This window comes from Hemicordylus capensis, chromosome 4, assembly GCF_027244095.1.
Source record: "Hemicordylus capensis ecotype Gifberg chromosome 4, rHemCap1.1.pri, whole genome shotgun sequence".
In the NCBI taxonomy this organism is placed as follows: Eukaryota; Metazoa; Chordata; class Lepidosauria; order Squamata; family Cordylidae; genus Hemicordylus; species Hemicordylus capensis.
The window spans coordinates 66,261,885-66,277,853 of NC_069660.1; the positions used below are offsets into that span (position 1 = coordinate 66,261,885).

At 43.9% G+C, this 15,969-nt stretch overlaps 1 protein-coding gene across 6 annotated transcripts in view; it reads right to left on the reverse strand.

Annotated features, from left to right (window-relative positions):
• Positions 1 to 15,969, reverse strand: part of SRGAP2 (SLIT-ROBO Rho GTPase activating protein 2) — a 320,834-nt gene that overhangs the window by 303,611 nt on the left and 1,254 nt on the right. For 5 of the 6 annotated variants that reach the window (XM_053245710.1, XM_053245711.1, XM_053245713.1 and 2 more), the window contains exon 2: positions 14,179 to 14,776. The exons of the other annotated variant lie outside the window; for it this stretch is intronic. In XM_053245710.1, coding sequence (XP_053101685.1) covers positions 14,179 to 14,245 — 67 coding nt within the window. In that variant the 5' untranslated portion in view covers positions 14,246 to 14,776. The remainder of the gene's footprint in view (positions 1 to 14,178; positions 14,777 to 15,969) is intronic. 6 annotated transcript variants of the gene reach the window in all.

Here is a 15,969-nt window from a genome sequence, read left to right on the forward strand (position 1 = left end):
TTGGCCAAAAAGCACATTGATTTCTACATGTGTGCAATCAATACTTCAACTATCCCTCAGAAGGTTAGGGCAAAATGGATTCAAGAAAATTAGCATAGGGTTGTTCTAGGAGAACAAGATAAGGTTGAAGATAGAATTGCTAGCATTTGATTGTACATTGAGACATCTGTAGATTGTTACATCTCTGGGTTTATAATTTGAGTAAAATACATAACCAAATAAGCGAGGAAAACACAATTTTTGAATAAATAAGGCAATGAAGCCTCCATGTATGAAAAAGCATGGGTTTTGAAATTTAGTCAGGGCTATCTATTAATTTCACAACAGCTTCCAATATTAGCTCTCAAGAACAAAATATTCTCAGCTGGATGTTAATCTGCTTATTCAGTTCTAAAAAGTTTATTATTTCTACTTTTTAATGCAAGTTAGTTCAAGTCAGCAGATTCACCCTTGTCAGGTTCCATTTATTTTGTAAGAATAATTGGGACCTTGTACAATTAGATTGTTGGTCGGCAATTATGCGAGTACTGCAGATCAAGAGCCAAAGCACCTCAGTGACGTCTAAAGAAAATCAAAGCACATGGTACAACAGGACAAAGCTAGTCACAGCCAGTTCAGACCCTAAGCAGCCTGCATGTGGTTTCTTGCCTCTGTATGCATCACTTTGTACTTCCAATGTTCCCATGACTGTTTAGTCATGCTTCCCATAGATCCCTGTTAAGGACTGATGTTACACTATTACCTATCCTTCAAACATCTGAAAAGGAGGCTGATTTTTAGTGTTAAGTTGCAAGCAGTGTTCCCTCTAACAGGGATTCCCAGCTGTTGTTGACTACAACCCCCAGAATCCCCAAGCAAAAGCAAAAGCTGGGGATTCTGGGAGTTGTAGTCAACAACAGCTGGGAATCCCTGTTTGTTTATTTTTATTTTATTTAATACATTGCTATACCGCCCAAAACGCAGGTTCTCTGGGCGGTTTACAAAACAATAAAAACAGCCAATAAAAGATTAAAACATTTCAACCATCAAAAAGTTAAAACTATTAAAACACAATTAAAACAGTTAGAGGGAACACTAGTTGCAAGTGTTAAGATATCAGCAATTTCACATTTGTATTCTTCAAGAACTTTTCGCCAAGTTCCATCCAGCCTTGGTGACTTGTTAAATTGTAATTTGTCAATGGACTCTATATCCTTGGTCACTTCTAGCTGACATAACACCTCAGATGCAGGTGTTTTGCCAAAGTCTTCCAAAAATGCCAAATTTGGTGTTTTGCCAAATCTTATATTTTGCAAATAATGCTCTATCCTCCATCACTACTCCATTCACATATTTGTCATCTAAATGTTCCAGTCTGGCTGGTTTCCTGTTCCTGGTGCATTTAAAGAAGATATATCTGTTCCTTTCATACCTTTAGCAATTTGGTCCTCCTTTATTCATTTTGTCATCAACCTATATTTGGTTTGACAACATTGCTCTCCATTTTTAAAAGGAAGCCTTATTGTTTTTATGGCTTCCTTGACAGTATTTAACCATGCTGACATCATCTTCTTGAACTTTTGCATATATTTTTGATCTGCAGTATATGTTTTGTCTGAGTCAATATTATAGTGATTATTATTATAGTAATCTGAGCTACTCTCATTTCGCTTCCTTTTAATCAATCTTCTTGCCCCCTCCCCACACACACACACTTTTTTGACATATTTGCTCTTTTGAAATTAAGTGTGACTGTGCTGGACTTTCTGTGCAACTTTCCACTGTCCATGTTCCCAATTATCACACTAAAAGTCCCCCACCATCCACCCCAGAAGTATACATTTGATACGTAAGGATACAAATGCATGATCTAAGAAATGGTTATCTCCCAAGGGACCATTTCTCACTTCTTCCACAGTACAATGCCCTCCAACCCAAGATCTCCTTTCTCCGTAATGGCTGAGGAACAGTCATCTATGTGTGGAACATCTCTACAATGTCCCTAAAGGAGTATGCAGTAGTATATTGAAAAGCCATATATGCCAGCATTTTTTTTGCAACTGAACCACTTTATAGAAATTTGCCCTACCTCCATTTTACATTTACATATATATTTGCTTTCCCCTTCTAGCGCTTTACTAATGTAAGAAATGACAAAACTACAGGCTCATTTCACTTAGTGAGAGTAGCTTCTTACCAAGCTGCCTATTACTTGTCTAAACATACCACAGGCTACATATTAGTTTTGTAGCATCGTGACTCCAGAGCTTCACTCCCAAATAATTAGAATTCTTGTAAACATGAGATAATTTTACATTTAGCCTCTCAAATAAGCTTGTACTTTGCACCCACCCAATGCCAGATTTCTGCATCTCACACAACGAATTATTCACTGTTGTACAACTTGATTCAGAAGCAGGACTTCAGAGTCACAAGCCTTGCAGTTATTAATGTAATGAAGCACACAACTCTCTAATTGTGAGGCGTGGCTTTACTTCGCTCAGCCCTTTAGGAGTGTGGGAATTCTTTTTGAAAATAAAGGAGATTCCAAACCATAATTTGTCTGCATTCCATGATGCATAATGTTGCCAACAATATCTCTCTTTTCCCCATCACAATCACAGAAGGAGATTGTGGTACAGTCTGAGAATCACTTGTACTGGAGTAATCCTTTAGACTCAGTGAGACTACAGTATTTGCAAAGCAGTTGATTTAGAATCACAGCTTTGTTGGAAGGAACACAGAATTAATATTATGTTTCAAACCTTAACTAGAGCACAGGACTGGCATTAATGTTTCATTAATTACATGAGGTTTATAAAAATGATTTTTCTTCACTGAAGAGAGTCTCAAGACAAAACTAAGTATAAAAAGACTATTGGGTGTTTCAAAGCTGAGCATATGGAAGCATTTTCCGTTCAGAAAAAAAGTAATCTTTACACTTTACTTCCAGTCAAGAAGTTCATTTTTCACACTCATGTCCTCCTCACATGTTGAAACTTTGGTTGAAATAATTCAACTGTTTCTCTAAAAAAAAATTAGAGTTTGGGGAGGAAGCATTTGGAAAGTTGAATCCTCCAAGAGTACCACCTGCAAACTTCAAAACCTGGATTCCATTACACATACAGTACGTGTGTGCATGCGCGTGCATAGTGACATGCACTCCTTTCTATAACCCACTGGTGTTAAGATCAGAGAGTTGGTATCAATACATTACATCTTTACAATGTTAGTTCTATCCTTCTCCCACACCACAGTTCCAAAGCTCCCTTCTAATAATGGTTTGGTGCCAACTGTAGTTGGCACTATCATTGGCATATTATTATTATTGTTTCTTGTTTACACAGTCAGACAGGTGTTATTGACTGGTTTGTTTTATCCAGACATCGAGTCCTCCCCAAGGACCTGGGATGGCTGAATTTTATTGTCAATTGTTATAGATATCGTCGCAGAATATAGGCTGTTCCCAGTAAAGCTGCTTTTTGTAACTGGCTGATGGTGATTTCTGTGGCCCCTATGATGTTGAGGTGCTCTTCAAGGTCTTTTGGAACTGCACCCAGGGCACCAATTACCACTGGGATTATTTTGGTCTTTTGTAGATCTTTGTATTTTGTGATTTCTTCTTCTTCCTCTTCCTCTTCATTCAATTTCTATACTGCCCTTCCAAAAATGACTCAAGGCTGTTTACACAGAGAAATAATAAATAAATAAAATGGATCCCTGTCCCCAAAGGGCTCACATTCTATTAAAAAAAACACCACAAGATAGACACCAGCAGCAGTCACTGGAGGTACTGTGCTGGGGGTGGATAGGGCCAGTTACTCTCCCCCTGCTAAATAAAGAGAATCACCACGTTAAAGTGCCCCTTTGCCCAGTTAGCAGGGGGCATAGAAGGGGGAATACTTGCATAGAAATGGGAGAGAGAGAGATGAACAAACCTTCAGAATGCTACCAGTCACTAGGCAGCCAAGACTCCCCCAATATAAGGGGAATTCTTCAGGCTGCTGTACAACTCAACATTTTGAATGGGTGAAAAGCCTTGTTAGCATGAACATGCATACACATTTTTCTTCCCTTTTTTGTGGGCTGGTTTAATCTTCCTTTTTCCATGTGAGCTTAGCCAAGATATTTGCTTTTCCCAAATGAAGGAAAAGTTTTTCCCCTCCCCTGGTTTTTATTATGTATTTATTTTATTACTCGCATGTGTATATTGCCGAATAAATAAATCTCTAGGCAGTTTGCTAGAAGTTGCTTTGCCACCACCACCCTGTTCTTGCCCTTTATTAGTCTAATTTTAAGTCATCACTGCAGTAAAACACACCACCATTTTAGGAATTAATGATATCTATTCATTGCATCTATATTCAAATTGATTAAATATAATATTTCATTTGGGATGTGAGGCAGGAGAAAAGATTAGAGGATAGAATCCTGATCCTTCCCCCATAAGATAGTCTAGAGACACTGGATTTAACACATTTAAGCCCCAAATTAGTACTGTGATCTTAAGCCTATCGAAGAAGCAGAAGCCAAAACCATCCACAGAAAGCATGCGGCCAAGCATAAATTAGCTTGGTGGTAAGAAGGAAACACAGAGCAGTCCTTTCAGGCACAATGAGGGACTTGTGCCATCAGAGGCTCCATATGGAAATGATGGGATCTCCCTTCCCAGCTTGGCAGATCCCTTAATCTTCACAAAGCACATGGTACAGGACTGCATAGCAAGATGACATTCCCTGCTCTCTCCCTCCCTCCTCGAGTTTTTAGGAGAATTTCATCTATTCAACATACTCCTCCAATATGCCATACATTTTTAATCACAGTCTTTTAAGACAAGTACTCTAAAGCTCCCTTGCATCTCTAGCAAACAATCTTCAGCACAATCAGGTTTTACCAGTTTTACAGTGATAAATAGGTACATAAACATATCAGTGGGGGAAATAACCATGGTTGTTAAAATATCCAAAGAAGATTGTGGTTCCTCTGGAATTTTCATTTAACATATGTGGTAATATTCACAGCTCGTAGTACCTGAGTACCCATTTAGTTTATATCTATCCAGCAGATAAAAGCCTGCAACCTTTGTGATTTAAAAACTGCAGTTATGTAGTTATCCATATCATAGATTACATATGTAGTTATCCATATCATAGATTACAATGGATACCCACACTTAAAAAAGAGCATTCTGTGTAAAACATTTTCAGAAGAAACCATTAAAAGATGGGGCTCTTTCACAAAGTATGTGGTTAGGCATCACTTGATACACATATATTGTAGCATATGGTATCCCACTACTTATAATGTAGTCACAAATTATAGAAAACTAAACTGCCATCATAACATCTAGGGCTGCAAAGTTTGGCCTTTGAACATAGAGTATACACCCTATTTCCAACATGTTTTTCTGGTAATTATTCTTTCCATTACAAAATACAATACAAATCCACACAGGGAGGGGAGCTCTCATTGAACAACTTGACAAAGACACTTGATGCCCCCAGACAAGGGTGCCAAAACCCAGTTGTATTCCAAATAAGAGGTGCAACTGACACATTAAAATATTGGGCCTGGTGACCAAATTATACAAGAGGGCAGGGAGCCAGAATTAATAAGTGGTGGTCTGTGTTCCCTCTGAGGCGTGCGCATGTGCGTGCACTCACAAGTTTTTTTGATGTCTGCTGAGTAAATTTTAGATCCTGCTCAGGATGAATCAGGAAGGCCCCACTCTGAATGCAGGTGTGCACACACTGCCCTAATACTGCCACCCAGAACAAAATTCATTCCGCACACATATGAACAAAATTAGAGAGGACACTGGTAGTGGTGGCTGGGAACATAAGCAGAGAGCCTTTTCCTCTTCCCTTAGTATCTGCAATTTGATTTTGTTTCCTTGAAAATGCATAGTATTGTATTGTTGGTACATTTTGTTTCATTATATTTTCATGGGAAGAGGGGGTTCTAATCTGGGGTCTGTGACTTCCAGGTAGGCCTCAAAAGAAACCAGAGGAGAATTAGGAGGAATGAAAGAGAAAGAGAGAAGCCGGTGAGGATAAATCCCTCCTTTTACAGACCAATCCTATGCATTAAAATAAATAAAAATAAATATGTTAAATAAATTTTTACTAGGAAGAAAGCCTTGCTAGAGCCTTCAGAATCAGGCAGTATATAAATAAAATAAATTAAAGTAAATAAAGTAAATCTTCAATCGAACTTATTTTCAGGTAAGTGTGCAAAGGACTGCAGCCTTGGTTCCATACCATTCCCTCAAAGACAGCTTCAAGAAAATCCAACTGGCTCCAAAACATTCCCCCTCAAGAAGACCTTACACCCCTGCTACCAGATGTTAGAACACTGTTATTGGATATTAACGATCACATTACTCCGGGGTGTGTGTGCAGTGAAACAGAGGAAAAATGCTGAACTGAACACCTAAAAAGAAACATTGGTCTTACCTGTGAATGGTTCTCTTTCACCGTACTGTTGGGCCGAAGGATGCCGTGTAGCTATAAATGGGGGGAGAGAGAGAGAGCGAGCAAGAGAGAGAGAGAGCGCTTGCCCAGGAGTTAGAGATAGTAGTTTTTATACATAGGAAGCCCAGAAAGAATGGCTTGAGAATAGATGTGTAACAGACCCAAGGACAAAAGATTGTCTATTTGGCTACTACCTACAATCATCATTTACAAGGTAGTTTCACCTAGGTAGGGCACTGGTGTTTTCCTTTCTTTTCTTTTCTTTTTTCTTTTGGTCCTCATTTAGACTTCCGTGGGCGGGCCGGATGGGCTCCAATTACGGTGAAAAAGAACACTTCCAAGGTCAGAACAATGTTTCTTCTTCCACTGTAATCAGATCCCATCCTCTAATCTAGGGACATACCCAAGCTAGACCAGAGAGTAACCCAGGCAGGAAACAGAAGTATCCTAGACGACCTGTTGGATCACCGTGCGGCCTAGTGCTGCCTGTGCTGTATGGAAAGATGAGATCCTGTAGTGTTTAATGAATGGGGTAACCGAGGACCAGGTCACCGCCTGACAGATCGTCTGGAGTGATGCTCTGGCCTCGAACGCCGCTGATGTGGATGCACGCCTTGTTGTGTGTGCGGTAATGCCCCGTGGTACTGGGACCTCCAATGTGTTGTAGGCCAGGATGATGGCATCTCTGAACCATTTTGTGAGAGTGGTCTTTGACACCTTGTTGCCCATTGTAGTGCGGTGGAATGATACAAAGAGACTTTCTGACTTCTGGAACACCTTTGTCCATACGTGTGTGTGCGCGCGCAGGGCTCTTCTCACATCCAGGGTGTGCCATGTTTTCTCCCTTGGGTGTGTTGAGGACGGGCAAAAAGAGAGTAATACCACTGGCTGTGAGCAGTGGAAAGTCAAGTTGGCCTTTGGGATAAATGTAGGGTCCAGGTACAGTATCACTGCCTCCTTTTGGAATATGCACAGTTCCTTTCATATTGATAGGGTGCCCAGCTCTGAAACCCTTTGTGCGGAGATAATTGCTACCAGGAATAGTACTTTCCCAGTGGGAAGGTACCTCCTTCATTGGCTCGAAAGGGGATTGAGTGAGCACGTTGAGGACCTTGTTCAGATTCCATGATGGGACTCTGGGAATAGGAGATGGAGCCAGGTTGTTGGCTCCCTTCAATAAGCATCTGATGTGAGGGTGGAGAAGCAGGGAGCCTTGAATGTTGAGTTATAGGACAGAGGCCAGGGCCAACATCTGCCTGCATAAGGTGCTTGGTCGTAGTCCCTGATCAAGACTGGATTGTAGAAAATGGAGGACGTCCAGGACCTTTGCTGCAGTAGGCCGGAGGTCCTTCCTCCTGGCCCATCGTGAGAAAGCCATCCATGTAGTCTGGTAGATTCTGTTGGTGGACGGCCTCCTAGAGGCCAGGATTGTTGACTGTACCTTGTGGTCATAGCCCTGATTAGCTAACATCTCCTGCTCAATATCCAGGTGTTGAGTTGGAGCCAGTCCAGGTCAGGTTGAAAGACTGGCCCCTGCAATAGCAGGTCTGGGCGTCTGGGGAGCGGCCATGGTGGCCAAACAGACAGAGAGAGGAGATTGGCGAAACACAGTCGCCACAGCCATCGGGGTGCTATTAGTATGAGGGTGGCCCCCTCTTGGTGGACCTTCTGGATTACCCTGGAGAGTATCGCCATGGGAGGAAAAGCATACAGGACTGACACAGGGCTGACAGCGCATCTATGCCCTCCACTTGCGGGTGGTAGAAGTGGGACATAAACCTTGGCACTCTCCTATTTTCCTGCATGGTGAAGAGGTCCAGCTCTGGGTGTCCCAGTCATCAGTTTGAATGTCTCTGGGTTAAGGGACCACTCTGCCTGGTCCAGTCCACTATGTGGTTTGAGCTTCCGCTCAAGTGCTCAGCAGTTAGGGATAGATTTCTTTCTGCTCATGTGAAGGTTTTGGCTGATTCCATCATGAGAGCTTTTGATCTTGTTCCACCTTGGTTGTTCATGTCAATACAACTTTGCCATGGTGTTGTCCATGCGGATGACGGTGTCCGATGTAAGGTAGGAAGTGTATCAATGCAAGGCATATCGCTCTGAGTTCTAGCAGGTTGATTGACTTCTTCTGTTCTCATGGGTGTCATTTTCCTTGTACATAGTGGTGTAGGAGGTGGGCTTCCCAGCCCCCAAGACTCGCATCTGTTATTGTGATCCTGGTCGGAGTACTGAGTGGTACTCCCTTCAATAGGGCTGTGGATCTCCACCAATGTAGAAAGACCCACACTTTGAGTGGGATTTGAATTTGTATTTGTGTGTGTGTCATGATCTGGTCCTGGTAGGGGAGAAGGAACCACTGCCGGGTGCGAGAATGCCACCTGGCCCAGGAGGTGCACTCTATGCACGCTATCATGGAGCCCAGGAGCATGGCCAGGACCATGAGGTGGGTCAACCCCTCTCTGAGGACCGCTGAGGTGAGGGAGGCTATCTTCTCTCTCTGCTCCAGGGATAGGGAAATGGTGCCCCTGATTGTGTCGAAGATGGCCTCTAGGTGCAGGAGCCTCTGAGTGGGTAGCAGATGACTCTTTTGCTGGTTTACCACAAACTTGTGAGACTGGAGGAGGGCTAACATATGTTGTACATCTCTTCGGGCTCTGGGCAGGGACGGTGATCAGATCAGATCATCCAGAAATGGATGAATGCAAATCACCTGCATTTGCATGTGCGCAATTAGCGCTATCATGATCTTTGTGAATACCCTTGGGGGTGAGGATAGACCGAATGGCATTGCCCAGCATTGATAGTGTCAGCTGTTGAAGGAGAACCTGAGGAAACTGCGGTGATCCGGGCAGATTGGGATATGCAGGTATGTCTCTGACAGATCCACTGGCGCTAGGAACTCCCTGTCCCTCACTGCCTCCTTGATGGTTTTGAGGGAATCCATCCTGAAGGGGCGCTTCTAGATGGAACGGTTTAGAGGTTTTAAGTTCAAGACTGCTCACCATACTCTGTCCTTTTTGGAGACAAAAAATAAGATTGAATACACGCCTTGCCCTGACTCAGTCATAGTCATAGGCACCCCCTCTATTGCCCTGATCTGTAGGAGGTGTGGTATGGCTTTTCTGGTTTCTTGGGTACAGGGGTGGGGTTTTATCTTTCTCAAGGGAGAGAAGAGAATTTCAGGGATAGATCCTCCAAGACCATCCAGAGTTGGAGGTGGCCTCTGACCAGGCTTCCTTGAATAGCAGAATTTCGGCCCCCGATCGGTGTGGCGTTATCGCTTTCGGTGTTGGAAGGACAACAACTAGAATTTTTTGTTGAACTGTTGGTCGAATGTGCCCCTGGGGCACTGTTGCCACTGAGCGTGTCCAGCTGATCTGGGGTTGTAATACCTGTAGTCACAAAAGGAGCTGCTGGACGAGTAGTTTGACTGCCTAAATGAGGGGAGAAAGTTATGAAAATGCACCCATCCCCTGAACTGTCTACGGAGTTCCATCCTGGTGGTTGGCACAGCCTTCTTCTTATCCTATGTTTCCACAAGGTCAGGGTCCAAGGAGTCCCCAAACAGTTTTGCCCCTTTTATGCAGTCCAGGCTAGAGTCTACCATAAAAGCCGCCACCTTGGCCATATTATTGATACCTTGGCGGAGCTGTATGTTCTCAGATGGGACAGTTCCTTAGCCCAGAGGACAGAAGCCCTGGCAAAAATGGAGTTTGCCGCCACGGCCTTAATCACAGTGGCAGAAGCCTCGTGGGCCTTTCTAAGGAGGGACTCACACTTCTTACCTTCAGGTACCTTCAACTGCTCCTCCCCTTCCTTACTGATTATTGTCCCCGAGACAAGTTGTACAATCGGTGCATCTACCACAGGGAGGACCAATAGGGAGGTGGCCTCTTGTAGTAACAAATATAACTTATTAGGGAGATGGGTCAGTGACCTGTGGGCAAAAGGTGTGTTCCATTTTGCCAGTAGAGTTGAGAGGAAGAGCTGAGGGAATGGAACTTTTGGGATGGCCGCAGACGTGGATGGGAAGACCTCTTGATCCAGACCCTGGCTAGTGATGGAGGTCTCCAGTGAGGCCATGGCATTAATGATGTGTCTCGCTTTTGCCAATAGGACCTCAAAGTCTGATGGCAGAAATAAGCGGGTTGAGCCAGAAGCTTGGCGGGGTGATTCCTCATCAGATATCTCCCCTTCCTCTGTGTCAGAGGATGCCTGATCTGAACTATCTGGGTTAGTGGTAGGAGGGGGGAGGGTTGGAGGTGGGTCTGGCCCTTTCCTAGTCTGTGGAGTGGGAGGGGTGGTGGCCTCTTAGGTGGCAGACTATTGGTGGAGGAGGAAGATGAGGAGGAATGGTGACGTCTCCTCTTTCTGCCTCTGGCCACATGTGGGACAAAAAAGCCCCTCACCCTCCAGGATGGCCCTTCTCACAGCACTGGAATCTGGGGATGAGGAGGATTCCCTCCTGAGGTGAGCCCCAGTTGTAGGAAGGAGAGTTCTGCCCTCAGCTGGTAGGGATGGCAGCAAAGCCCTGAATTCCCGGGCTATGATGAACTCTAACCCTGCCTGGGCTATTGGCCTCAGCTGGGGATATTAATACTTGCCTACCTTACAGGATTGTAATAAGGATCACATCAAGGTAATACACTTGAAGAGATCTGCACTCTCAAAAGTGCTATGCAAATGCTAAGTATGACAATGATGTGGCACAATACACCAGGAGGAAAAAATACAAGAAAAATCACTGTCCAACTGCAATATATGGGAAACAAAACTAGTGCTGGTCTTTCTAAACATAAGGCCCAACAGCAGAGCTGAATTCAATCGCATCCTAAGAAGCTAAACTTTGGCAAGGCCCTGATAGGATTGTGCTCTTAAAAACTATATGGTGCTAAGCACAGGATTGCATCCCAGGCTATCAACACCAAGGGGAATCTTAGCCCCCTTGCTTGTATGCTACAAGACACTGGGCCTGCAGCTGCCATAACTATTGTTATGTTGGTGGGAGTCATGCCACCTTGGAAGCTGCTCCTTACATATTCAACAGGTTTAGACAAGATTAAGAGAATGCTACCAACCTGTTTTCCAACAGGATAACATCTCTTATCAGCACAGAGGCGTAACTATAGGGGGGGGCAGGGGGGGCACGTGCCCCGGGCGCCATCTTTTCTGGTCACGTGGGGGGCGCTGCCATGACCAAATTCTTTTTTAATTTTTTTTTAAAAATTGTTAATACAAATGTTTCCTGCTCAGTGCAGCAGTGCTGCAGCAGTCAAGGGAGCGTGTCGGTGCCCCCTTCCCCATGAGCGGTCCCTTCCGCGCCGCCTGCACCCCCCCCCCCCCATTGCTTTGCTGGCACCTGGCAGCCAGTCAGTGGCCTGGCTTGGCGGCGGCAGTGGGCACTTGTGAGGAAAAACCTAAGTATAATGTAGTATGTTGGGGGGGCGGCGGGGGGGGGGGCATGGGGGGCGCCATTTCAGTGCTTGCCCCGGGTGCCATTTTCCCTAGTTACGCCTCTGTATCAGCAGGAAATAGGGTGCGCATGTGTATACCATGTATTTGTATACATCACTCAAACATACAGTATAGCAGGGGTTCCCAACCGGTACTCCAGATGTTGCTGAACTAGAAATCCCATCATCCCCAGCTACAACATCTGGACTACCACAGGTTGGGATCCCCTGCAGTATAGCAACTGGCCACACTTTCTGGTTTCCAGTTGAAAAGGACTCCAGCTCTGTTCTTCAAGGTTGCATTCAACTCAAATTCAACTGTTGTCTTGACTATAAGGCCTAACAGAAGATCAAGGATACACCGAAATCGTGTCCTGCAGATTAAAAAACCCACCACCATCACCATCCAAGAAGAACCTGCATAGCAGTTGCAATAACTGGTGCAGGCTTCTGCACCCACTCTCCACCAACAAGTTCAATATTTTTGCCACAACCCATTCAACCTCAAGTTCACATTTGCAAAAGTGCTCAGTTTGCATCACTTATTCCCAAGAACAACATATATGGTGTGAATAATTTGGGTATTTCTGCAGCAGGGGACAACACTTCACTAAGGACCATGCTGAAACAGTGGCTCCAAAAAAAGCAACTATAACTAAACAAGGCTTTTCTCACACAAATTCTCATCCAAATGGAAAGTTCTTTTTAACACACAATCTCAAATACAACAGTAAACTGCTGCTAAAATAAACCTGTCCCGTGCTTACCTGAAAGGCTTACATTCTTTCCCTAAGTACAGACCTCCAGAATGGAGGCTGCAAGACCTGAGCAGTCACTGTGAAGAGAACAAATGCTCTTTTGCATTGTTTCAAAAAGCTAGAGAAGGAAACCCTCCCTGCTGTATCCTGAAACAAAGGAAATTCAAGGCTCTATGTATATATTCTGCACACTGCATTTTAAAGACCACCTACCCTTCCAGCCCAGAGCGCAAAACTACTGCTGGATGGAGACCATGCTTTTCTGAATCAGTGCCTCCTTTTGGCCACCAGAATTCCCAAAACATAGTTAGCTAGCCTGCCAAGTGAAAGCAGATTACTTTTAAAGAAAGAGGAAGTGCGTAAAAGGCAAAAATGCTTTGACTAGCTACTGCCTTCAACCCTGGAATCCCAAAACACTTTAAGAGTCACTAGCAATCTCAGCTTCATAACCTTTGAGAAGATGGCTTTGCTTCTCACATGTTCTAGAGAGAGTTAGAGCATGGTGCAAAGACAGCAATTGGTCTCATACAACACTAACAGAGGCCCCAAAAAATCAACACCAGTTTTGCAGTTATTTAGAATGGGAGCAGACCAAGCCCAAGAGCACATACAGTTCAGAATTCAATCCTAGCTAATTCCCCACCAACTCAAAGCTATTCTTTCACACACACTCCTGCACATAGGGGCAGATCAAGCACTTCTTATTCAAGTGGCTCTTTCAAAGTTTCTTTTCAGGAGCATTATGTCCAGTTATGCACGTGTTGGAAGGAACAAGGTCCCAGTATGCACAAATGTATGAAGTAATGCTGAAAACTCTGCAGACAAAAAAGGGTTAGGCAAGTGTCTCTTTCCTCTGTCACTCAGGGCATATGATTATGTGAAAACCAAACCCACATGCCTAATGTCAGCAAGGTATTCTTGTAGGGAGCATGCCTACCAAGTTGTTGTCATCGCAACATACAGCCTTTAACAGACATCTTGCAAAAAGAATGCAGAAGCACTGAAATAGGCTATCATTGCATACATGCAGTTTAGACTGAAGGGCGTTGCATCCAGCTGCCAGGGGTGTGTGAAACATGCACACACAGAAGGCGTTTATGAAGAGGGAAAACCTTTTGGTGCATACATGCAGCTGTAAGAAGCCCCTATAAGCCAAAATCCCCAATACTGCCAAGCAACAAAGCTTCTTAAGCTAATACATACGTTTCTCAGGGGAGGGGAGGGGTACCATTTACAATAGAAATATAATCAAATACAAATTTATATTATCAGACTTCCAGAAGGACCATAAAATAAGCCCTAAGACGACAAGAGACCCCCAAAACCCACCCCATGAAGCAACAATCATTGTCAATCCCTTCTAACATTGCACGACTGGAAAGCACTGCAAATTCCTGACGGTCTGCAAATGCTTTCCCCTTCCCCACCCAAACATGTAGTATGAGCGCCTGCATTTGCAAGTCAAGACTGCAACACAGACAGAAATACCACATTCATATCTAATAAAATCCTTACCTTTGACTTGGGTGTCATATTCAGTTATGATCTCCTTATCCTTTTTGAATTTAGCTGGCGACGTCATGTTTTCTTCCCCACCCACCCCAAAAAAGATTATCCTCAGAATAGATCCACCAGAATACGACAAATAAATGCAAACTGTGTTCTTCTCAAAAGAAATCACTTGGGTCAGGCTCGTCTTCTCTCAACAGCAATCAGTCCATGGAGAGAGGATGTGAGATGTGGGGTGTGTGTGTGTGTGTGTGTGTGTGTGTGTATATAAGAGAGAGCGAGCAGCCGAGACATGCAGATGTGAAGAGCTCAGTGGACAGAAAAGGCAGCAGTTTGGATTCCCTGCACCAAAACCCTCAGCAGCAGTGGCAGTAGCAGCAGCATCAGACTAGAGAGAATCTGCAGCCCCCAAAGGCTTTTCCTGATTGCTAACATTAATAACGCAGCCAGGGAGTGGAAGTCCTTGTGCGCAACAACATGTTGTGTGTGGGTTTGACTTGATGCTTTCTTTAAAAAAAAAAAAAAGACTCAGAGACGATGCAAATTAAATCCCAAATGGTAGAAGAGATGAAAACTCCACAGTCACTTTCTTCAGTTCAGCTGCCTGTGAATTCAAATATGTATTCAATTGTCAACCTGGCAAGTCTCACACTATCTCAACAACAAATGTGATTTGAAGACAGGACTCCAAAGTACCAGAACAACCTATTCAAAACTACAGCAGAATGAAAAAGAATGCTATAAATCGGTAAGAAGAGTAAAATACCTACATCCTAGGTAGGCTGGGGGGGGGGGCGGGGGGGGGAGATGGCAATGTCATTAGCAAAACCCAAGTAAACAAGACAGAAGGACAAAGGAGAACTGCCCCAGAGAAAGAAAAAAGCAGGAAAAAAGCAGTTTATTGAAACTAACCAGGGGAAACAACTAGAAATAGAGAAACATGATATGCTAAAGAGAGGAATCAGACTCAAATCCTCAAATTACTTGAACTACAGGAGCTCACAAATGAATCCACAAGCCATTGTACAAACAAGACTAATCTCCTTTGCTATAGCTAAAGCTGCAGCTCTTGGTCCAGCCAAAAGACCAGCTCTGGACATTTTTTTATTATCTATCATGGTTAACTTTACAAAGGTTTGGACTCCATCGTGCTGGAAAATATATACACATATATCTGCTGTAGACAAAGCTGATGTGGAGCCAGGGGAAATGCAGCTCAGTGCGTGCAAGACAGATGCAAGTCTCTCAGCAGGGGGAAGTCAGGGCACAACTTTGGGGGGGGATTACAAGCTACTGCTGGCAACAAACATTAAGAGTGAGTTAGAGAAAGAAGAACAATGTAGCCAGCAGAGACAGGAAATGGTAAAGAGTAACCGACTAAGGGCTGAAGCATTTCATGGAAACCCAAACAAAGAGAAAGCGTGGCTGCTCCAAAAGAGTGAAACCTACTTCTCGCTGGCACAGCATACATTATTCACCAGCTGCAAAGCAACACTGCAAACGTATTTAAAGTCCTTCCAAAACTAGAGAGGAATCCATAGGTTTACTAGAAACCCTGTGTCCCCGACCAACTCCTGCAGGCTCATGGCTTTGCTCTTTTAGAAGAATCCGACCAGTCAATTCCAATGTCAAATGCAATGTCAAATTTCCAGTTGACCAGGTGTTTGACAACCTCATTTTTGCACGTCCAAGCAGACAGCAAAAACAGCAACTTTACCATTCCCCTAATGGGCCATCATACATGGCTGGTGGGCTGGGCTGGGCTTGGTGGGTCACAAACTGTGCTGTCCCAATACA